This window comes from Cherax quadricarinatus, chromosome 27, assembly GCF_038502225.1.
Source record: "Cherax quadricarinatus isolate ZL_2023a chromosome 27, ASM3850222v1, whole genome shotgun sequence".
Classification (NCBI taxonomy): domain Eukaryota; kingdom Metazoa; phylum Arthropoda; class Malacostraca; order Decapoda; family Parastacidae; genus Cherax; species Cherax quadricarinatus.
Window position 1 is genome coordinate 15959338 of NC_091318.1, and position 24675 is coordinate 15984012.

A 24675-nucleotide genomic window follows, 5' to 3' on the forward strand; every position below is an offset into this window, starting at 1 on the left:
ATTAAAACAAAAAAAAAAAAATTTACATGAGATACACATATAGTACATAAACAATACAATGGGAAATGATGAATGAAACATTAACAGCATAACACTTACCATTATTGGAGATTCTTCTTAGTGTATGGGAGACTGGAGGAGGAGAGAATTTGGATTGTTTATAGTTTGGAAGGGGAATCCCCTTCCATCAACACCTCAGGTACCATTTGCTTTTCTGGGGTTGCTTCTCTTCTCTGTTTCTTAATGCCACTATGACCACCTTGAGAGTCACTGGAGTCCTGTCTCGCAAAATAACTGTGGAGAGAGCTCTGTTTCTGGCGTCTCTTTAACACTTCCCTAAAATGGCCCAAGACTGTACATGTTGCCAACATGGCTTGCAACAACTTTGTCAGGGTGATGTTTCTCCATAAAGCTTTCCATCTTACCCCACATAGCAAAAATCTCTTTAATTTCTGAAGAAGGCACCTTCTTCCATCTTTCTTCCTCCTCCTCTGCAGCAAGATTCTGAGCTGCGATCTGTTGCTGTTCCTGCTGAAGCTCTTGCAGCTCCTCAGTGGTGAGCTCTTCGTTGTGGTCTTCCACCAATTCTTCCACATCCTCCAAACTCACATCCAACCCCATGGAACTCCCCAGTGCCACAATTGATTTAACAACAGACATAGGCTCATCAGGGTCAGTCCCAAACCCTTCAAAATCCCTCTTGTCGACACAATCTGGCCACAATTTTCTCCAAGCAGAGTTCAAAGTCCTGGTAGTCACTCCCTCCCAAGCCATACCTATAAGGGTTATGCAATGGAGGATGCTGAAGTGTTCTCTCCAAAATTCCCTTAGGGTCAAGTGAGTGTCTGTGGTCACAGTCAAGCACCTGTGAAACATTGCTTTGGTGTCGAGTTTTTTAAAGTTTGCAATGGCCTGCTGGTCCATGGGCTGGAGGAGAGGAGTGGCATTCGGGGGCAAGAACTTCACTGTGATGAACCCAAACTCCTCGAAAATTAGGTCATCCAAGTTTGGAGGATGAGCAGGTGCATTGTCCATTACTAGCAGGCAATTGAGATCCAATTTCTTTTCCAGGAGGTAATTCTTCACACTAGGGCCAAACACTTCATTGAACCACTCAACGAAAATTTCCCTCGTGACCCATGCCTTACTATTAGATTTCCAAAACACACACAATTTACTCTTCATAACATTGTTTTTCCTGAACACTCTGGGATTTTCAGAATGCTACACTAGTGATGGCTTCAATTTGAAATCCCCACTTGCATTAGCACAGAACATTAGCGTCAGCCTGTCTTTCATAGGCTTGTGTCCTGGCATTGTCTTTTCCTCCTGTGTAATGAAGGTCCTCTTTGGCATTTTCTTCCGAAAGAGGCCTGTTTCATCACAATTGAACACTTGTTCAGGTTTCAGTCCTTCAGCCTCTATGTACTCCTTGAATTCATGCACATATTTTTCAGCCGCCTTGTAGTCCGAACTGGCAGCCTCACCATGCCTTACCACACTGTGTATGCCAGTACGGTTCTTAAATCTCTCAAACCAACCTTTGCTGGTCTTAAATTCACTCACATCACCACTATTTTCAGGCAATTTCTTTACCAGATCGTTGTGCAACTGCCTAGCCTTTTCACAAATAATCGAAGTCATAAGAGTATCTCCTGCTAATTGTTTCTCATTTATCCACACCAATAATAACTTCTCAACCTCTTCGAGTACTGGTGATCTCATTTTTGTCAGCATAGTTACCCCCTTTGCAACAACAGCATCCTTGATTTCCTTTTTCTTGGCCACTATGGAACATATGGTTGTGTAGGGTTTCTTATACATCCTGGCCAGTTCGGCCGCACTTGTGCCACTTTCATATTATTCAATGATGTTTTTCTTAAATTCAGTCGTATTTCTCACCTTCTTTACCACAGGCTTGGCACTAGGGGCTTTCTTTGGAGCCATGGTAGCTTATTTAGTACTTGCAAGCACTAAAATAAATGGAATATTATGAAATATTTCGCTGGAGCACGTGAGGGGACCTTCGCTTACTGGTAAACAATACCAGACTGGCTGCCGCCCCGGCTCACACCGTGTGTACGCGTCCCGGACGAATTACTACTCACGAGTCAACTTACGAAAAGCGAGCCCATGTTTATACGAAAATATCCCTATGATTTCCGAAATCTATGATTCCCAAGAACTACGAAAAGCGAGGGACCACTGTACAAGCAAATTGAGTTATGAGCTCGGTCATGGAACGAAGTAAACTCGTAAGTCAAGGTACCACTGTATTTGATGTGTTTAAACATATTTTAGCTCTCCAGACATGGGAAAATGCTTAATTGGACATTGCTTCTCTTTGAGTATACGGTATATATATTGATGAAATAATTGTTTTTTATTCTATTTTTGACTACTTTGGTCTTTTAACTACATTTACAAGGACTACTTATAATATTACAATTGCTTTACGGTGCAGTACTCCTCAAAACATGGAAATATATCACATTGTTTTATTTTATTTTATTATCCTGAGTTAAATATAGTGTGCTTGGTGGTTGAATTCCATTGTTAGTATCGTGAAATTGTAATAAATTTGGAATAAATTAGTCATCTTCACGTCACTACACCATGTTTGCTGGTAGGGAAGCTGGTGGTGAAACAACAGCACTTGATTTCATTGTTTACTTATTCTAGTTAGGCATACTAGCACATTGGTCATAGTCATCACCCATGTAGTTAACCATGATACACTGTGTGGACCCTGCTGGCCTTTGATTTTTTTCTCTAAGATATGAAGAGATTATAGAAGACTCAAAGAGTTATGATGAGGTCAAAAATATTGGCAGATGGAAGATTTGAAGGTACCAAAAATGTGCAAACTAGTACATTGGACACACAGTCATCAGTTGCATACTAGTATGTTGGATACAGTTTAGAGGCTAAGTAACTGTGTATTTATCAGCAGTATGTGTAATTTTAGTTCATTGATCAACTTACTGACAGAGGCTTTCCAGAGAAAACTTACGTAAGCAAAATTTACGCTTAACTAACTCCATTTTTCCATGCACTTCCATGTTATAATCAGAGCTGTTTAGGAAAAAATCCATGCCATTCCAGTGTGTAATTAATTGCTACATCATCACAGGATATAAAATTTCTTGGATCTTAACCCTTTTGGGGTGGGTCCCATTGTACTATGGCATTGAAGTACAGGTCAGTCCCATTGTTCTATGTGATGAACTCAGCACTCTCAGATAAACTGTGAGCAGTAAATTTGGGCCTAGATAAGAGAAAATGGGTCTGTGCAGGAAGTGTGCACCATACAAAAAAAAATCCTGCAGCAAGCAATGCATACTGGGAAAAAACTGCGACCATGATTTTTGCTTTAAAACAGCAACTTTGTGGTGCATTTTCATGTGGTTTTTATGGTTGTATTCTCGGTTTCTTGGTCTTATTTGATAGAATGGAAGATATATTACAGAAGTAGACATGATTTTCATCGGTTTCTGGACTGAAAGTCACTTGAAATTGAGCTCAAAGTAGCAGAAATGTTTGATTTATGCCAGTATTCCAGTTACACAAATTACATCACTCTTCCAATATGTGTACAACTGGTCAGTCTAACATGCATTCACAAATGTTGTTTTGGTACCAGGAATGTCTACATTGTTCATTTTGGACTCTATTGTGAAATTAGCAATTTTTTTATTTTGTGTGAAATTGGCTAAATTTTCAATTTCTGATCACTTTATTGGGTATTTGAAATAAGTAAATGGGCAGTTTGTTGTACTCAGTCATTAGAATAGAAGGAATACTAACAAAATAGCTACGAGTTTGGTCAACTGGAATGATGGAATTGGCTGAAAATAAGGCTCAGATTATGCAAAATCACCAGTGCATAAATATCGCGGAGACTGGTAAATTTGTGAGAGTGTAATTCCATAAGTTTTCCATGAAATTTCATACTTTTGGTTTCAATACCCTCAGAAAAAGATTCTCTCTCATTTCATAAGAAAAAAATAAACTTTTTTTTTTTAATTCTCCGACATGGTTAGCAAGTTTCAAATCAGTTGTTCTGACCCTGAAATGGTTAAAAAATAAGACAAGACTTCAAGATAAATTAAGCATAAGCTTGGATGTCTGCTCTGTATTGGTAAGCAAACAGCATTCTAACATTTTCCTCATCTGCTCTAGGACACAGGGGAGGATACATGAATTCTTAGCAAAGGACTCGAAAGTAATATACCTCAGCCATCTGAAGGGGGATGTTGAAAGTGATTGAAGGAAATCACTGATGGCTCCCAGTAAACCTGAGAGGCATCATTTTAATCAAAAAAAAAAAAAAAAATAAAAAATAAGAGAGAGAGAGACAAAACAAGGGAAAATTCTAAAGTTTGTACCCTGACAGCAATTTGAAATTCAGTGATTTAATCCAACACATAATAAAGGAGGTCTCCAAATCAATCGGCATCCTCTCAAAGACTTGTTACTGTTACTGTATATCTCAAACAGCACTACTTATGTTGTACTAGTCTCTAATCTATCCTTACCTTACCTATGGTATTTGTGCCCAGAGATATATTGCAAAATACTTGAAGCCAATAATAACTCAACAAAAAATAGCTGTGCAAATGATCACACAGTCTAGTACTAGACAACACATGCCCGCACTTTTCAAAAGTTTTAAGTTACTCAGTATATATAATATTCACTCATACTACAGGTACAACACTGATTTCCCAGCAGTGAATGTACCAGCACCTCCTTTGGTTTGGACAAAATTACAAGGGTGATACAGATAGCATTGTGTGTAGCCTGCTCTCTCTTATGTTGTTTACACTGCAGTTGTTGGTTGTGACCCCTTGATTTTTTAGTTTATTTTGCTATAGCTTCTCAGAAAGATGCAAGTTTCAGTGGTGGTGCCAAGTGTAAACACCAGTCCATATAGATACGAGATAAGGTAGAATTTGAAAAAAACTGGTCTGAGGTGTTGTCATGCAAAAGCTGTGACACATGTATGGTATTGGTTCATCAACTGTTTGTGATGTAAGATAAGATACTTGAGCATGATAGTGTTTGTACAGAGGTGAATGGCATTTAGGTGTGCATGCAGTTAGCCCCTTAATATGCAGAGCATTTTGGGCTAACTTAAGATAAATAACTCAATGACAAATTTAGTGATTTTATATATACAGTCTCTTAGGTGATTGTAAATAATAATCTCTTAGATGATTATAAATATAAATTTAGGAGTTACAGTGAATGCAAGAGAATTGAGTACAGTCACTCACTTACGAACAGGCTTGGTTCTGAGTGGTCGTTTGTAAGTCCATTTGTTCGTAAGTCCAACATATGTATGTATACAGTATATGTTTACCTGGAGAGAGTTCCGGGGGTCAATGCCCCCGTGGCCCAGTCTGTGACCAGGCCTCCTGGTGGATCAGAGCCTGATCAACCAGGCTGTTACTGCTGGCTGCACGCAATCCAACATACGAGCCACAGCCCGGCTGGTCAGGTACCGACTTTGAACACAGGAAATAAAATAAAATAAATAAAATAAAACATGTGTTATAAATGAAATAAAGCTTGTAATGTTTATAAAATTTGTTATAAACATTATAACATGGACAAAGAACTTTGTCCATGAAAGCAAAGAGGGAAATGTATGAGAGTAGTTATACTATTGCTCTTATATAGGTGTGAAGCATGAGTGGTAAATGTTACAACAAGGAGAAGGCTGGAGGCAGTAATGTCATGTCTGATGGCAATATGTGGTGTGAATATAATGCAGAGAATTTGTAATTTGGAAATTATGAGGAGGTGTGGGATTACCAAAATTATTATCAAAATGGGATGAGGAGAGGTTGTTGAGGTGGTTCGGACATGCAGAGAGGATGGAACAAAATAGAATGACTTTGAGAGTGTATAAATCTGTAGTGAAGGGAAGGCGGGGTAGGAGTCGGCCTAGGAAAGGTTGGAGGGGGTAAAGGAGGTTTTGTGTGCGAGGGGCTTGGACCTCCAGCAAGCATGCGTGAGCATATTTGATAGTGAATGGAGACAAATGGTTTTTAATACTTGACGTGCTGTTGGAGTGTGAGCAAAGTAACATTTATGAAGGGATTCAGGGAAACCGGCAGGCCAGACTTGAGTCCTGGAGATGGGAAGTACAGTGCCTCCTCTCTGAAAGAGGGGTGTTAATGTTACAGTTTTGTAATTGTAGTGTAAGCCTGCCTCTGGCAAGACAGTGATGGAGTGAACGATGGTGAAAGTTTTTCTTTTTTGGGCCACCCTACCTTGTTGGGAAACAGCTGATGTGTTAATAAAAAAAATAACAGAATTTGTAAATACAGCCTCTCCTCACTTAACAATGGAGTTTCATTCCTAAGACCACATTGGTAAACGAATTCGTCGCTGAGTGAGGATCATGCTATAATGGTGGTGGGTGTGTCACCCATCTTTGATATTGTTTTAATGTCACCTTTGTACCATTTATAAAATTTTTAGTATATTTTTGAATGTTTATACAGTGGTGTACTGTATATTTTAATAAACAGAATAGAGAAAATCAGCTCTAATATACATTATTTAGGTATGCATGCTGGACAGAGAGCCCGTCATAAGTCCTAGTCATCAGTAAACGAGCACATTGCTAAGTGAAGAGAGGCTGTAATATAAATTTAATAAAACATTGAGAAGGTGTTGGCCTGGGCAAATTGTTTGTATTACCGAAAGTTCACAGTACGTATAAATATTCATATGTAAGGAAGTCTTTGTATCCTATTAGTACATGCTTATTGGCTTCTATCAGTTTTAATTGTTTAAAGAATTACAGGTTTGATTATGATTATAGGTAATGAGGATTCTAGCATAAAAAGAAAGAAAGGGACCAGATATTGAAATTCTGCCCTGCCCTGTCTGCACTTCTTGTAGATAATTATTTTTTCACTGGCAACATAATTTCCAGTTGAATACAAGAGGCTTGTCTACTACCACAATGAAAATGGATAAGTCCTGGACAAATCCTGGACAGAATAAACTTGTGATTAAGCGGAATTAGTTCATTTTATTGAGTGGATGGCCAAATTAGACAACCATTCAATATTGTAGATTTGCTTCACTTCATGGCTATTTTTATCAGACATTCCATTAAATGTACATGTTGAGCCTTTGTCCCGCCATGTTTTTGTCTGTTTTATCTGACATCCACTTGATGAGGGTTTGTTTTATCAGACTTTTACTGTATCTTTAAGTATTCTATGGTGGTGAGTCATTAAACATTTTTGCTTTCCATTTGATCATGATTAGATAACTAAGTGCATTTAAGTGATCCTATGTACTAATTTAAGAAGAAAATACTTTCGCTCGTAATCTTTTCTGTACTTTCGCTTCTCTAATAGATTTACTACAAAATATCAAAATGCCTTTTATTTTTTTATTGTTACTTTGTTTAATAAGTATTCTTGGTTTGCAGGTTTGTTCAGCTGGTTGGCAAGGATGGGGTTGTGAAGATGGAGAAGCTGCTCAGGGCTGGGACACTGTCATCACTGGACTGTGTTTGCTTACCCTTAGCAACATATTCTTCTTGCCTCCTACTATTATAGCTGCACGCAGACACTTGTACTCACAAGCTCTTTTATTCACAGCTACCATGATAGCATCAATATTCTACCATGCTTGTGACAATGAAGTAAGTTGATCTCACAGCCATTATGTTATATTTTACTTCATATAGATCTAATCATGTCACAAATAAAATAATTTTAGAAAGGTAAACAAATGTGTATTCATTTAAAGTGCCCTTTAAGTACTGTAATTTTACATTACATAATGCTTTTAACTTTAACCCTTTGACTGTCACGGTCGTATATGTACGTCATGGGAGATACCGTGTTTGACGTATCTATACGCATAAATTCTAGCGGCTTCAAATCAAGCGGGAGAGGGCTGGTAGGCCTACACGAGAGAGAATGGGTCTCAGTGGTCGGTGTGTACCCTGTGAAAAAAATCTGGGACTCAGCGGTGCATTGTGGGAACGCCATCTTGGTAGTCCATTTTCACCATGCCTCGCGGTAAGAAGTTCCTCACTCCTCGGCGGATTGGAGGTCTTTTGTTCCCAAGTGATAGCTCAAACAGTGATGATAGTGTCAGTGAAAGTGAATTCCCTGGTTTTGAAGCGGGTGTGACCGAGAAAATTACCCAGGATAACATAATTAGTGATGAAAACCCAGATGACCCACAACCATCCACCTCTGGTGCTGGGCCGGCTCGTTCATATTCACCTGTACCAGGACGAAAGAGGAAACTATTTGCCCGTGTACAAGACTCAGATGTGAGCAGTGCAAGTGATAGTGATAGTGATTTCAAGGTTATTGAAAGCACTTCTAGTTGTGACAGTGAGGGTGAATATTCCCCAGTGAAACGGCAGTATATACGACGTCGCATGCGGTCTGGTAGTGTGCCATATGCTCTTCCAAGAGGAAGGAGTACATCTCGGAGCACATCCCGTGGCCCTACACCACGTCCTGATAGTGAAGATGACGATATTGTTACGATGGGTATAAATGATGTGAGTGAGGCAGCAGGCGGTGGTGGTGATAGTGACGGTGCCATGAGTCATGTGACACCAGCAGCGGGCCACGCTAGTGCCCGCGCTGCTGACTCTGCACAACTACAACCCGCTTCGGCCGACCCCACACTCTCACAACCACAACCAGGCCCGGTGGCCTGGTGGCTAAAGCTCCCGCTTCACACACGGAGGGCCCGGGTTCGATTCCCGGCAGGTGGAAACATTTCGACACGTTTCCTTACACCTGTTGTCCTGTTCACCTAGCAGCAAATAGGTACCTGGGTGTTAGTCGACTAGTGTGGGTCGCATCCTGGGGGACAAGATTAAGGACCCCAATGGAAATAAGTTAGACAGTCCTCGATGACGCACTGACTTTCTTGGGTTATCCTGGGTGGCTAACCCTCTGGGGTTAAAAATCCGAACGAAATCTTATCTTATCTTATCTTAACCACAATGACATTACAATATCCAGAACGCACCAGCTGACCGCATCTGGGATTGGCATCAAGATGACGAGTTTGTTCCGAATCCCCATGACTTTGATGGAGGACAAAGTGGAATACGGCCATCATGTACACTTGGGAACAATCCCACTGAACTGGAATGCTTTCAGTTGTTCTTCGATGAACCCCTGATGGACATTATTGTCAGGGAAAGCAATACATACTATGAGTACACCATGGCAAACACTATGCTTTCACCAAGATCACGCCTACACCAGTGGAAGGACACAACTGTGGCAGAGATGTATCTGTTCTTTGCCACAATAATGCTTATGCCACATGTGTATAAGCATAGTGTCAACACATACTGGGCGACAGACCGCCTGATTTCAACCCCTGCTTTCAGTGACATTATACCAGTGAATAGATTTGTGTTACTGTTACGTATGTTACACTTTTCAGACAAAACCAGGCCTGACAGAAGCGACAGGTTATATAAGATCAGACGTGTGTTTATGTACCTGAAACAAAAGTGCAGTATGTATTTTTATCCCTTCAGAAAGCTTGTTATTGACGAGTCTTTGATTTTGTTCAAAGGAAGACTCTCATTCAAGCAGTATATACCAAGCAAGAGGAAATGCTTTGGTATAAAGTTATTTGTTCTGTGTGATTGCAAAACTGGTCTGGTTTTGGATATAATTGTGTACACTGGCGGTAAAACAATGGAAGATACCAGGAAGTTACTGGGTATCTCTGGTGATGTGGTTAGAACAATGATGGAGCCATATCTTGGTAAGGGGCATATTTTATATACTGACAACTGGTACACAAGCCCTATACTCAGTGATTTCTTGCGAGTGAACATGACAGATGTATGTGGCACAGTGCGTAGAAATCGTAAACATATGCCTAGGTTCGAAGCTGGCACTCGTAGAGGTGAAGTGCAGGTGTTTGCTGCCAATGACATCATGGCATTTCGGTGGCATGACAAACGTGATGTCACACTGCTGACATCAGTTCACCGACACGAAATGGTAGAGACTGGCAAGCAGAATAGAGAGACCAATGAACCTATTGTAAAACCTGCAGCTGTGATGGATTACAACCTCAATATGCGCTTAGTGGACAAATGTGACATGCAGATTGGGTTTGCTGACTGTGTTCGCAAGAGTTATAAGTGGTACATAAAACTGTTTTTCCATCTTCTTGACATTTCCATGCTGAATGCTTATAATATGTATAAGTTGAAGACCAAGAACAAACCCAAATATGGTGAATTTTGTTTGTCAGTCATCAGACAAATAATATTCAAGTACCAAGAAACAACACCTGCAATAGACCAGCACCCACGAAATTATCAACACATGTCCTCTCGTCTGAGGCCTGGTGATCACTACCCCATACCACTGCCTGCTACTACTGCCAAGAAAAATGCTCAGAAGAGGTGTTTTGTCTGTGGACATACCACAAAACGCCCACATAAACACAGAGACACTCGTTTTATGTGTGAGGAGTGTAAGACACCATTGTGCTTATACCCATGTTTCAAAGAATTCCACAAGCTGCAGCACTTCTAATAAAGTGTCCAGTGATTGTACATATGTATATATATTATAAAGCAATTGTAATAAACATTTGTTTACATTGTTTGTGTAAACAAGTTTTAGCAACATTATAATGATATGAGTGTTTTTGCTATAATTGTGTTACATTCAACGAGTGTATATTTGAACATTGCTCAATAATTTGGTCTCACAGGCCACAAAAGTTATGTGAAAAAATAAAATAGTGAAAAAAACAAGAAACCATCGAATACAAGTAAATAAAAGTTTACCGGGTGAGCGGCAGTCGCCGCTGTTGCCGCCAGCAGATCAATTTCAGCAAACTTCAGGACTCTATATCTCGGTAAGTACTGATGGGAAAATTTTTTTTTTGGGACTAAAACAATCAGAAAAATAATCTTAACATTTTCATAAGAAAAAATAATTTTTTTTTTTTTTCGAATATTTTGCGACACCAGGAGACACTTCAGGATTGGGCCCTTCGACAGTCAAAGGGTTAAAAAGCTGTGCATATGCTCTTGCCAGTCATTGCAACACTTTTAACTAATTTCTTGAAACTCAGACTGTCTCAGGCCTGCACAAACAAGCTAGGGTTACACCAGTTCACAAAGGTGAGGATACCATTGATATAAACCACTACAGACAAGTTTTCAGATTTACCAATACAACAAAATTATTTGAGACAATAGCATACAAACAAAAATAACTCCAACATTATAAAGCACAATGTACTGCACCCATGTCAGTTTGGTTTCAGTCCACAAGCTATGCACTATTTTAAAGTAATGAATGTCTACTGGGCCTTTTTATAGATTAACCCTTTGACTGTTGCAACCCCAAATCCTGAAGTGTCTCCTGGTGTCGCAAAATATTTGAAAAAAAAAAAAATTCTTGTGAAATGATAGAGAATCTTTTCCCGATGATAACACCAAAAGTATGAAATTTGATGGAAAACTTAAGGAATTATGCTCTCGCGAAGTTAGCGACCTCGGCGACATTTACGCATCAGCGATTTTGTCCACTTTGAGCCCTATTTTCAGCCAATTACCTTGTTCCAGTCGACCAAACTTAAAGCTATTTCTTTAGAACTCCATTTGTTCTATCGACTGAGTACAAGAAACTGCCCATTTACAGATTTCAACTAGTCAATAAAGTGGTCAGAAATTGGCAATTTGACCAATTTCATGCAAATTAAAAAATAAATCAGAATGAACAATGCAGACATTCCTGGCACTAAAATAACATTTTCTCTGTTCATCAGTCACGTCTCCAGGCCCCTGTTGCAATACTCTTGCTTTCTATTTTGAATTTTTATTCACACAAAAAATAGAAGATTTACTGTTATGCAGACTACTGTAATATTGTAATAATTGTGTAAATAATGTCAATCCATTCATGACTGCGTATTAGAATGGCTAGTTGGACATTTATTGGACAATGACGTCATTTGTTTACTATTGAACATCGGCAAAAATCCAACATTTCTGCCACTTTGAGCTCCATTTCAAGATCCTTTTCTTAGTAAACCAATCAAAATCACTTCTATTTCTATACATGTTTTCCATTCTATCAAATGAGATCAAGGAAACAAGAATACAACCATAAATACTATATGAAAATACACCTCAAAGTCAGCGTTTTAATCCAAGAACATGGTCGGAGTTTTTTTTTTCTCATGTACTGCATGCTGCAGGATTTTTCTTATACTGCGCACACTGACCACACAGACCCATTCTCTCACAAGTGGACCTACCAGCTTTCTCCTGCTTGATTTGAAGACGCTAGAATTTTTGAGTATATATACGTCAAACACATTGGCTCGTAAGACGTATGTATAGGACCGAAACAGTCAAAGGGTTAAGAGATCATTTATTATCAATAATATTGTGAAACATCAGTGGTCGGGGTGCATTTACAAGATGAAGGAATTAATGCAGTAGTTTTTGTAAATAAATTTGATGCTGCTCCTAGTAAGAGATCATTAACAGGATTGTAAAATTTTTCTTGTTATTCCCTCAGAATATGAACCCCTGTCCTTCCCAAAGTCTAGAAGATATGGCATCATTTTAGTTAGCGAGAAGCTGTAAGATGTAAACAATCTCAATCAACACTTGCTAGTACTGGAGGAGGATGTGTGATGAGGTAGAAGATAACATCAAGGCTATAAGCATAAAAGATTCAGATTGCCCTTGGACTGCAACATCCTACCTCTCTGTCAGTGTGCAGACACTGTCTTTCTCACTTCCAGGACTCAAGTCCACCTAACTATTTTCCCAGAGTCCCTTCATGAATGTTACCTTGCTCACATTCCAACAGCATATCCATTAAAAATAATTTTTCTCCATTTCCTCTTATCTAAAACACCCACAGAAGCCTGCTGTCTCTCATTTATTCCTCTCCTTCCAACCATTCCTGTGATCATCCCCACCCCTCCTTCCTTCCATTTTAGATTCATACTCTTGGAGAGTGTATAAATCTGTAGGGGAAGGAAGGCGGGGTTGGGGTCGGCCCCATAAAGGTTGAAGGGAGAGGGTAAAGGAGGTTTTGTGGGTGAGGGGCTTGGACATCCAGCAAGCGTGTGTGAGCATGTTAGGAGTGAATGGAGACGAATGGTTTTTGGGACCTGATGAGCTGTTGGAGTGTAAGCAGGGTAATATTTTGTGAAGGGATTCAGGGAAACTGGTTAGCTGGACTTGAGTTCTGGAGATGGGAAGTACAATGCCTATACAGTGGACCCCCGGTTAACGATATTTTTTCATTCCAGAAGTATGTTCAGGTGCCAGTACTGACCGAATTTGTTCCCATAAGGAATATTGTGAAGTAGATTAGTCCATTTCAGACCCCCAAACATACACGTACAAACGCACTTACATAAATACACTTACATAATTGGTCGCATTGGGAGGTAATCGTTAAGTGGGGGTCCACTGTACTTTAAAGGAGGGGTTTGGGATATTGGCAGTTTGGAGGGACGTCTAAGCTGTCGTGTCGAAGTGCCTCTGCAAAGACAGTGATTACGAATGAGTGATGGTGAAAGTGTTGAATGATGCTGAAAGTTTTTTCTTACCTTTTTGGTCACCCTGCCTTGGTGGGAAACAGCCGACATGTTAAAAAAAAAAAATCCTCCTCATAATATTATTGCTCTCCATCCATTCTAATTGTCCAAAGCACCTGAGCAAATCTAGCCCTCTGAAGTATACCGTTTCACCTCATACCATCTTTTAATTTCTACACTCCAAACCATTTGCATAATATTCACTCTGCACATTGCTTTCAAACATGACATTTTAATCTATATGTACCATATAAGGATAATTTGTACAAGATATCACTAGGATTGTAAATTCTTATTTTATTTTTTACAGGTGGTTGCGTATTGTGTGACCAAATATGAGGTGCTTCAGTTTACAGACTTCTTCTTCTCACTGCTTTGTTTTTGGGTCACAGTTGTTGGTCTTGGTGGCATTGATGAAGCCTTTTGTCCACTGTTACATACTTTGGGAGTTGTTATTATTGCTCCAGCCGTCCAATACAGCCGCACAGCCCTTGCATCATTTACCGTACCCATGGCTTTTGCAACTGCTGTACCAGTATGTATTAAGACAGGTTTATATGATAGCTAGTCTTTTGCTTTTGTTAAAGTTAGAAATTTTTCAGGTATTCATTCTCAGGTAATGCCTTCAAGAGAAATTCTTCATTGTTTTACTGTACTCTGTTATTTTTCCTGCATTTATATTTATTTCTAGATTTATTTTTTAACACACTGGCCATCTCCCACTGAGGTAGGGTGACCCAAAAGAGAAGAAACACTTTCACCATCACTCACACAAAATATATAGTGGTCCTTGAGTAATGATAGTCTTGAGTTATAATAATTTTTGGATACATTACTCATACGGTGGTTGGCTCGTGTGGATGGGCATCAGCCCAGAGACAAGACAGGGTGATAAAAAGGTCTTAAGGGGAGTGACGGTGGAGGGTGTGTAAAAAGTGAGTGGGAGAATGGGAGGGAGGGAGCAGTTGGAGTGAGGGAGGGAGAAAGGTAGGCAGGCAAAGTAGGAGGGTGACTGTGCATATGTTCCAGACATGAGCAGTGGGAGACTGTGACAACAAGAGTGTAAATATTAAGTCTACAATTTTTTTTATTAACACATCAGATGCTTCCCACCAAGGCAGGATGGCCCAGAACAGAGAAAACATTCATCATCATTCACTCCATCACTGTCTTGCCAGAGGCGTGCTTACACTACAGTTATAAAACTGCAACATTAACACCCCTCCTTCAGAGTGCAGGCACTATACTTCCCATCTCCAGGACTCAAGTTTGGCCTGCCAGTTTCCCTGAATCCCTTCATAAATGTTACCTTGCTTACACTCCAACAGCACGTCAAGTCCTAAAACCATTTCTCTCCATTTACTCCTATCTAACATGCTCACACATGCTTGTTGGAAGTCCAAGCCCCTCACACACACAACCTTTTTTACCCCCTCCCTCCAACCTTTCTTAGGCCGACCCTTACCCTGCCTTCCCTCCACTACAGATTTATACACTCTCTTTCTTTCTTTTCTTTCAACACACCGGCTGTATCCCACTGAGGTGGGGTGGCCCTAAAGGAAAAATGAAAGTTTCTCCTTTTACATTTAGTAATATGTATACAGGAAAAGGGGTTACTAGCCACTTGTTATACACTCTCAAAGTCATTTTATTTTGTTCCATCCTCTCTACTTGTCCGGACCACCTCAGCAACCCCTCCTCATCCCTATGGATAATTGTTTTGGTAATTCTGCACCTTCTCCTAATTTCCAAACTATGGATTCTCTGCATTATATTCGCACCACACATTCCCCTCAGACATGACATCTCCACTTCCTCCACCCTTCTCCTTGTTGCAACATTCACCACCCATGCTTCACACCCATATAAGAGCGTTGGTATAACTATACTCTCATACATTCCCCTCTTTGCTTCGATGGGTAATGTTCTTTGTCTCCACAGACACCTCAGTGTACCACTCACCTTTTTTCCCTTGTCAATTCTGTGATCTCCATGGGGAAGTGGAACAGAATTCTTCCTCCGTAAGCCATGCGTGTTGTAAGAGGCGACTAAAATGCCAGGAGCAAGGGGCTAGTAACCCCTTCTCCCGTATAAATTACTAAATTTAAAAAGAGAAACTTTCGTTTTTCTTTTTGGGCCACCCTGCCTTGGTGGGATATGGCCGGTTTGTTGAAAAAAAAAAAAAAAAAAAAATTCTGTGATTCACCTCATCTTTCATAGACCCATCTGCTGACACATCCACTCCCAAATATCTAAATACCTTCACCTCCTCCATACTCTCTCCCTCCAATCTGATATCCAGTCTTTCATTTCCTAATTTTTTTGTTATCCTCATCACCTTACTCTTTCCCATGTTCACTTTTAATTTCCTTCTTTCGCATACCCTACCAAACTCATCCACCAACCTCTGCAACTTCTCTTCAGAATCTCCCAAAAGCACAGTGTCATCAGCAAAGAGCAACTGTGATAACTCCCACTTTGTTTTAGATTTTTTATCTTTTAACCTCACACCTCTTGCCAACATCCGAGCATTCACTTCTCTTACTACTCCATCTATAAATATATTGAACAACCATGGTGACATCACACATTCCTGTCTAAGGCTTACTTTTACTGGGAAATAATGCCCCTCATGCCTACATACTCTAACCTGAGCCTTATTATCCTTGTAAAAACTTTTCACTGCTGTCAACAACCTACCTCCTATTCCATACATTTGCAACATCTGCCACATTGCCCCCTCATCCACCCTGTCATACGCCTTTTCCAAATCCATAAATGCCACAAAAACCTCTTTACCCTTATCTACTGTTCACCTGTTTTTTTACTGCAAACACTTGGTCTACACACCTTTCCTAAAGCTTCCTTGTTCATTTGCTATCCTGCTCTCCGTCTTCCCGATACCTCTAACTTTCCATTTAATAACTCTCCTCTCCTATTTTTAACTAACAAATCCATTCTTTTCCTAGGCTTTCTCAGCTTATTAATCTCACTCCAAAACTTTTTCTTATTTTCAACTAAATTTGTTGATAACATCTCACCCACTCTCTCATTTGCTCTCTTTTTACATTGCTTCACCACTCTTTTAACCTCTCTTTTTCTCTCCATATACTCCTCCCTCCTTGCATCACTTCTACATTGCAATAACTTCTCATATGCTAACTTTTTCTCTCTTACTACTCTATTTACATCATCATTCCACCACTCTCTAGCATTGTATGTATTCTTAAACTTACCCCAAACATCTTCTACCCCATTGCCTGTATTCTCACTAGCCCATCTGTCCTCCAACAGTTGTTTATATCTTACCCTAACTGCTTCCTCCTTTAGTTCATAAACCTTCACTTCTCTCTTACTTGCTGCTTCCATTTTCCTTGTATCCCATGTACCTTTTACTCTCACTGTAGGTGCAACTAAAAAGTGATCTGATATATCTGTGGCCCCTCTATAAACATGTGCATCCAGAAGTCTACCCAACAATCTTTTATCTACCTATACGTAGTCCAACAAACTACTGTCATTTTGCCCTACATCATATCTTGTATACTTATTTATCCTCTTTTTCTTAACCCTTACAGGGTTGGTGCCATACTAGTACGCATAAATTCTAGCGCCTTCAAATCCAGCGAGAGAAAGCTGGTAGGCCTACACATGAAAGAATGGGTCTATGTGGTCATTGTGCATAGTATAAAAAAAATCCTGCAGCACACAGTGCGTAATGAGAGAGAAAAAAACTTCAACCGTGTTTTTGCTTTAAAACAGCAACTTTGCAGTGAATTTTTGTATTTGCAGTGAATTTTTGTATGCTATTTATGGTTGTATTCTAGTCTTCCTGGTCTCGTTTTATAGAATGGAAGACATATTACAGAAATTGAGATGATTTTGATTGGTTTCACAGTGAAAAGTACCTTGAAATTGAGCTCAAAGTAGCAGAAATGTTCGATTTTTGCCGAAGTTCAAAAGTAAACAAATCATGCCACACGTCCAATACACATCAACTGGTGAATCTAATATTCTCTCACAAGTGCGCTGATATTATTTATACTATTTCTGCACTAATGCAGTAATCTGCATAATAGTAAATCTTCTATTTTTTTGCGAGAATAAATATTCAAAGTGGAACGCAAAAGAAATGTAACAGAGGTCTGGGGATGTGACTAATGAACAGAAAAAAATTATTTTAGTTCAAGGAATGTCTGTCTTGTTTATTCTGGACCCTATTTGAAAATGGGCATCTTTTGAAATTTGTGTGACATTGGCAAAATTGCTAATTTCTGACCACTTTATTGGATAGTTGAAATCAGTAAATGGGTGGTTTCATGTACTCATTTGATAGAAAAATGGAGTTCTAGCAAAATAGTTATGATTTTTGTCGACTGGTACATTGGAATTGGCCAAAAATAGGGCTCAAAGTGGGCAAAATCGCCGATGCGTAAACATTGTTGAGACCGCTAACTTCGCGAGAGCATAATTCTGTAAGTTTTCCATCAAATTTCATACTTTTAGTGTCATTATGATCGGGAAAAGATTTTCTATCATTTCATAAGTTTTTTTTTTTTAAATTTTCAATTTGAAAATTTTTCGACCCTGAGAACAAGTTTAGGAGAGGGCCTGTCGACCCTGAAAGGGTTAAAATATGTGTTACCTATAACCAGACCCCTTTCTATACAAAGTTCAGTCAAATGCTCCCCATTTAGGTTCCTTAACACAATTACTCATTCACTTGGCTCAAAAGTTCCTACACACTCTTGCTTAACATCTCCCAAAATCTCTCTACTCTACATTCCTCTCTTCTCCAGGTACATCCACACTTATTCTGACCCATTTTTCACATCCGATCCTTATTTTAATCCACATATTCCTTGAATTTATACATTTATATTCCCTCTTCTCACTCCATAACTGATCCTTTAACATTATTGCTACCCCTTCCTTAGCACTAACTCTCTCAGATACTCCTGACTTAATCCATTTATTTTTTCCCACTGAAACTCCCTTACCCCCTTCAGCTTTGTTTCACTTAGGGCTAGGACATCGAACTTCCTTTCATTCACAACCTTTGCAATTCAAATTCAAATTCAAATTCAAAGTTTATTCTCTATAAGGATTACAATGCTGAGTTTACAGAATTTGGTTATTGTGTGGTTTACATGTAGTAAAATAATAATTACAAGGTACCACTAGAACACCTAGCATGGCTAGGCATTTCGGGCAGACTTAGATTAAATCTTAAGTTTAAAATATTACAAAATTATGAGGTAAGTTGGTATTATGGCTAAGTGACTAAATACTAATTCGTGAGTTTAGCAATGTGAATGCTTTTGTTTTGGCACTATACATAGTTTCAGTATTGGAGCATCACTTCTTTCTTATCATCTGCGCTACATCCAAACACATTCAAACATCCCAATTTTAAAAAGTTCTTCTTTATACCTTTTATCTTCATGTAATAAATTTGTTGGCTTGGAAATTAGTGATGTCCTCCTAAACTCAGACTACAGAAAGGGCAGAAAATGAACAAGCTGATCAGTGTACAAGAGTAGCTATAATTTTGGTGACATGGGTTTTGAAATTAAGTGAACAGTATTTAGATAAGGCTAAAGAGGTTTGTGTGGCATTTATGGATTTGGAAAAGGCATATGACAGGGTGGATAGGGGGGCAATGTGGCAGATGTTGCAGGTGTATGGTGTAGGAGGTAGGTTACTGAAAGCAGTGAAGAGTTTTTACGAGGATAGTGAGGCTCAAGTTAGAGTATGTAGGAAAGAGGGAAATTATTTCCCAGTAAAAGTAGGCCTTAGACAAGGATGTGTGATGTCACCATGGTTTAATATATTTATAGATGGGGTTGTAAGAGAAGTAAATGCGAGGGTCTTGGCAAGAGGCGTGGAGTTAAAAGATAAAGAATCACACATAAAGTGGGAGTTGTCACAGTTGCTCTTTGCTGATGACACTGTGCTCTTGGGAGATTCTGAAGAGAAGTTGCAGAGGTTGGTGGATGAATTTGGTTGGGTATGCAAAAGAAGAAAATTAAAAGTGAATACAGGAAAGAGTAAGGTTATGAGGATAACAAAAAGATTAGGTGATGAAAGATTGGATATCAGATTGGAGGGAGAGAGTATGGAGGAGGTGAATGTATTCAGATACTTGGGAATGGACGTGTCAGCGGATGGGTCTATGAAAGATAAGGTGAATCATAGAATTGATGAAGGGAAAAGGGTGAGCGGTGCACTTAGGAGTCTGTGGAGACAAAGAACTTTGTTCTTGGAAGCAAAGAGGGGAATGTATGAGAGTATAGTTTTACCAACGCTCTTATATGGTTGTGAAACATGGGTGGTGAATGTTGCAGCGAGGAGAAGGCTGGAGGCAGTGGAGATGTCATATCTGAGGGCAATGTGTGGTGCGAATATAATGCAGAGAATTCATAGTTTGGAAGTTAGAATGAGGTGCGGGATTGCCAAAACTGTTGTCCAGAGGGCTGAGGAAGGGTTATTGAGGTGGTTCGGACATGTAGAGAGAATGGAGCGAAACAGAATGACTTCAAGTGTATCAGTCTGTAGTGGAAGGAAGGCGGGGTAAGGGTCGGTCTAGGAAAGGTTGGAGGGAGGGGGTAAAGGAGGTTTTGTGTGCGAGGGGCTTGGACTTCTAGCTGGCATGCGTGAGCGTGTTTGATAGGAGTGAATGGAGACAAATGGTTTTTAATACTTGACGTGCTGTTGGAGTGTGAGCAAAGTAACATTTATGAAAGGATTCAGGGAAACCAGCAGGCCGGACTTGAGTCCTGGAGATGGGAAGTACAGTGCCTGCACTCTGAAGGAGGGGTGTTAATGTTGCAGTTTAAAAACTGTAGTGTATAGCACCCTTCTGGCAAAACAGTGATTGAGTGAATGATGGTGAAAGATTTTCTTTTTCGGGCCACCCTGCCTTGGTGGGAATCGGCCAGTGTGTTAATAAAAAATAATAAAATACAGTGGAACCTCGGTACTTGAACAGCTCTCTACATGAACAGAGCTCAGCACTCGAACAAACAAACATGACCTGCCAGAACTTTGCTGTAAACTATATCGTGTTCCTTCACATTTTTTTTTTTTATATTATTTGTATAAATAAGTCACCATGGGGCCTACGAAGATTAGTGATAACAGCCAACCAAAAAGAAAATTGATTGGGAAGAATTTCTTTGATACTCGAATGGATCGGCACTCGAACAGCCCTCTGGAATGAATTGAGTTCGAATACCGAGGTTCCACACTATTACGATAACCATTATCATACGTCTGTCTTACTCTCTAAATTTTGATCCATTGAATACCCACCTGTAAAAATCAGCATAGGCAATGGGGTCGAAGAGGTATGGGGTAGGTTTAAAAATGTAGTGTTAGAGTGTTCAGCAGAAGTTTGTGGTTACAGGAAAGTGGGTGTGGGAGGGAAGAGGAGCGATTGGTGGAATGATGATGTAGAGAGTAGTAAGGGAGAAAAAGTTAACATATGAGAAGTTTTTACGAAGTAGAAGTGATGCAAGGAGGGAAGAGTATATGGAGAAAAAGAGAGAGGTTAAGAGAGTGGTGAAGCAATGTAAAAAGAGAGCAAATGAGAGAGTGGATGAGAAGTTATCAACAAATTTTGTTGAAAATAAGAAAAAGTTTTGGAGTGAGATTAACAAGTTTAGGAAGCCTAGAGAACAAATGGATTAGTCAGTTAAAAATAGGAGAGGAGAGTTATTAAATGGAGAGTTAGAGGTATTGGGAAGATGGAGGGAATATTTTGAGGAATTGTTGAATGTTGATGAAGATAGGGAAGCTGTGATTTCGTGTATAGGGCAAGGAGGAATAACATCGTGTAGGAGTGAGGAAGAGCCAGTTGTGAGTGTGGGGGAAGTTCGTAAGGCAGTAGGTAAAATGAAAGAGGGTAAGGCAGCTGAGATTGATGGGATAAAGATAGAAATGTTAAAAGCAGGTAGGGATATAGTTTTGGAGTGGTTGGTGTTATTATTTAATAAATGTATGGAAGAGGGTAAGGTACCTAGGGATTGGCAGAGAGCATGCATAGTTCCTTTGTATAAAGGCAAAGGGGACAAAAGAGAGTGCAAAAATTATAGGGGGATAAGTTTGTTGAGGATACCTGGTAAAGTGTATGGTAGAGTTATTATTGAAAGAATTAAGAGTAAGACGGAGAATAGGATAGCAGATGAACAAGGAGGCTTCAGGAAAGGTAGGGGGTGTGTGGACCAGGTATTTACAATGAAACATATAAGTGAACAGTATTTAGATAAGGCTAAAGAGGTTTTTGTGGCATTGATGGATTTGGAAAAGGCGTATGACAGGGTGGATAGGGGGGCAATGTGGCAGATGCTGCAGATGTATGGTATTGGAGGTAGGTTACTGAAAGCAGTGAAGAGTTTTTATGAGGATAGTGAGGCTCAAGTTAGAGTATGTAGGAAAGAGGGAGATTATTTCCCAGTAAAAGTAGGCCTTAGACAAGGATGTGTGATGTCGCCCTGGTTATTTTTATTTTTATTATCACACTGGCCGATTCCCACCAAGGCAGGGTGGCCCGAAAAAGAAAAACTTTCACCATCATTCACCCCATCACTGTCTTGCCAGAAGGGTGCTTTACACTACAGTTTTTAAACTGCGACATTAACACCCCTCCTTCAGAGTGCAGGCACTGTACTTCCCATCTCCAGGATTAAAGTCCGGCCTGCCGGTTTCCCTGAACCCCTTCATAAATATTACTTTGCTCACACTCCAACAGCACGTCAAGTATTAAAAACCATTTGTCTCCATTCACTCCTATCAAACACGCTCACGCATGCCTGCTGGAAGTCCAAGCCCCTCGCACACAAAACCTCCTTTACCCCCTCCCTCCAACCTTTCCTAGACCGACCCCTACCCTGCCTTCCTTCCACTAAAGACTGAGTATGGAGAGAGTATGGAGGAGGTGAATGTATTCAGATATTTGGGAGTGGACTTGTCAGCGGATGGATCTATGAAAGATGAGGTGAATCATAGAAATGATGAGGGAAAAAGGGTGAGCGGTGCACTTTGGAGTCTGTGGAGACAAAGAACTTTCTTCTTGGAAGCAAAGAGGGGAATGTATGAGAGTATAGTTTTACCAACGCTCCTGTATGGTTGTGAAGCATGGGTGATGAATGTTGCAGCGAGGAGAAAGCTGGAGGCAGTGGAGATGTCATGTCTGAGGGCAATGTGTGGTGTGAATATAATGCAGAGAATTCATAGTTTGGAAGTTAGGAGGAGTTGTGGGATTGCCAAAACTGTTGTCCAGAGGGCTGAGGAAGGGTTGTTGAGGTGGTTCGGACATGTAGAGAGAATAGAGTGAAACAGAATGACTTCAAGAGTGTATCAGTCTGTAGTGGAAGGAAGGCGGGGTAGGGGTCGGCCTAGGAAAGGTTGTAGGGAGGGGGTAAAGGAGGTTTTGTGTGCGAGGGGCTTGGACTTCCAGCAGGCATGCGTGAGCGTGTTTGATAGGAGTGAATGGAGACAAATGGTTTTTAATACGTGACATGCTGTTGGAGTGTGAGCAAAGTAACATTTATGAAGGGATTCAGGGAAACCGGCATGTCGGACTTGAGTCCTGGAGATGGGAAGTACAGTGCCTGCTCTCTGAAGGAGGGGTGTTAATGTTGCAGTTTAAAAACTGTAGTGTAAAGCACCCTTCTGGCAAGACAGGGATGGAGTGAATGATGGTGAAAGTTTTTCTTTTTCGGGCCACCCTGCCTTGGTGGGAATCGGCCAGTGTGTTAATAAAAAAAAAATCAGTAAAATATTTTTATCTGTCAGCATAGTGACATGTAATACAAGAGGGTGTGTTAAGGTAGAAAGTTGAAAGTGAATATAGATAAGAGTAAAGTGATGAGGGTATCAAACGATTTAGACAAAGAAAAATTGGATATCACGTTGGAGGGAGGGAGTATGGAAGATGTAAATGTTTTTGGATATTTGGGAGTTGACTTGTCAGCAGATAGGTTTACAAAGGATGAGAGTTAACCATAGAATTGATGAAAAAAGGTGAGTGGTGTGTTAAGGTATCTGTGTAGACAAAAATCGTTATCCATGGAGGCAAAGAAGGGAATGTATGAGAGTATAGTGGTTCCAACACTCTTGTATGAGTGTGAAGCATGGGTTGTAAATGCTGCAGCGAGGAGGCAGCTGGAGGCAGTGGAGATGTCCTGTGTAAGGGCAATGTGTGGTGTAAATATTATGCAGAGAATTTGTAGTGTGAAAATTAGGAGGTGGTGTGGAGTTACTAAAAGTTTTAGTGGGCTGAAGAGGGGTTGTTGAGGTGGTTTGATCATTTAGAGAGAATAGAACAAAGTAGAATAACTTGGAGAGTGTATAAATCTGTAGGGGAAGGAAGGCGGGGTAGGGGTCGACTCTGGAAGGGTTGGAGGGAGGCAGTAAAGGAGGTTTTGTGGGTGAGGGGCTTGGACTTCCATCAGGCATGCAAGAGCGTGTTAGATAGGAGTGAATGTAGACAAATGGTTTTTGGAACCTGATGAGCTGTTGGAGTGTGAGCAGGGTAATATTTTGTGAAGGGATTCAGGGAAACCAGTTAGTTGGATTTGAGTCCTGGACATGAGAAGTACAATGCCTGCACTTTAAAGGAGGGGTTTGGGATATTGGCAGTTTGGAGGGACATCTAAACTGTCATATCTGAGTGCCTCTGCAAAGACAGTGATTGTGTATGAGTGATAGTGAAAGTGTTGAACAGTGATGAAAGTTTTTTCTTTCTTTTTGGGTCACCCTGCCTCTGTGGGAAACAGCAGACGTTTAAAAAAAAAAAAAAAAGGTACAGCGTCTGTTTTCCGGACACTGGTGGTTTGGAACCATACAAATGTACAAGCAGGAACTTGAAATTCTTGTAGTAGTGTATTCACCACCAAACTGTACATCACTTATCCAAGCCCAAGACCAAGGAATACTGCATGGAAAAATAAAAAATCTGGAAAGGCTTTGGAACTGAAGGTTCAGAAAATCAATGTTGTACCTGTAGTATATTATATACTATTAATGATTTGTATATATTTCCTTCCAGCTTTGCCA

General features: G+C 40.0%; 1 protein-coding gene across 3 annotated transcripts in view; it reads left to right on the forward strand.

Moving 5' to 3' along the window:
• Positions 1 to 24675, forward strand: part of LOC128691053 (transmembrane protein 8B-like) — a 152789-nt gene that overhangs the window by 127254 nt on the left and 860 nt on the right. For all 3 annotated transcript variants that reach the window (XM_070089032.1, XM_070089031.1, XM_070089033.1), the window contains exons 11-13: positions 7460 to 7675; positions 13925 to 14149; positions 24668 to 24675. The exon at positions 24668 to 24675 is cut by the window's right edge and continues 139 nt beyond it. In XM_070089032.1, the coding sequence (XP_069945133.1) occupies positions 7460 to 7675; positions 13925 to 14149; positions 24668 to 24675 (449 nt within the window). The remainder of the gene's footprint in view (positions 1 to 7459; positions 7676 to 13924; positions 14150 to 24667) is intronic.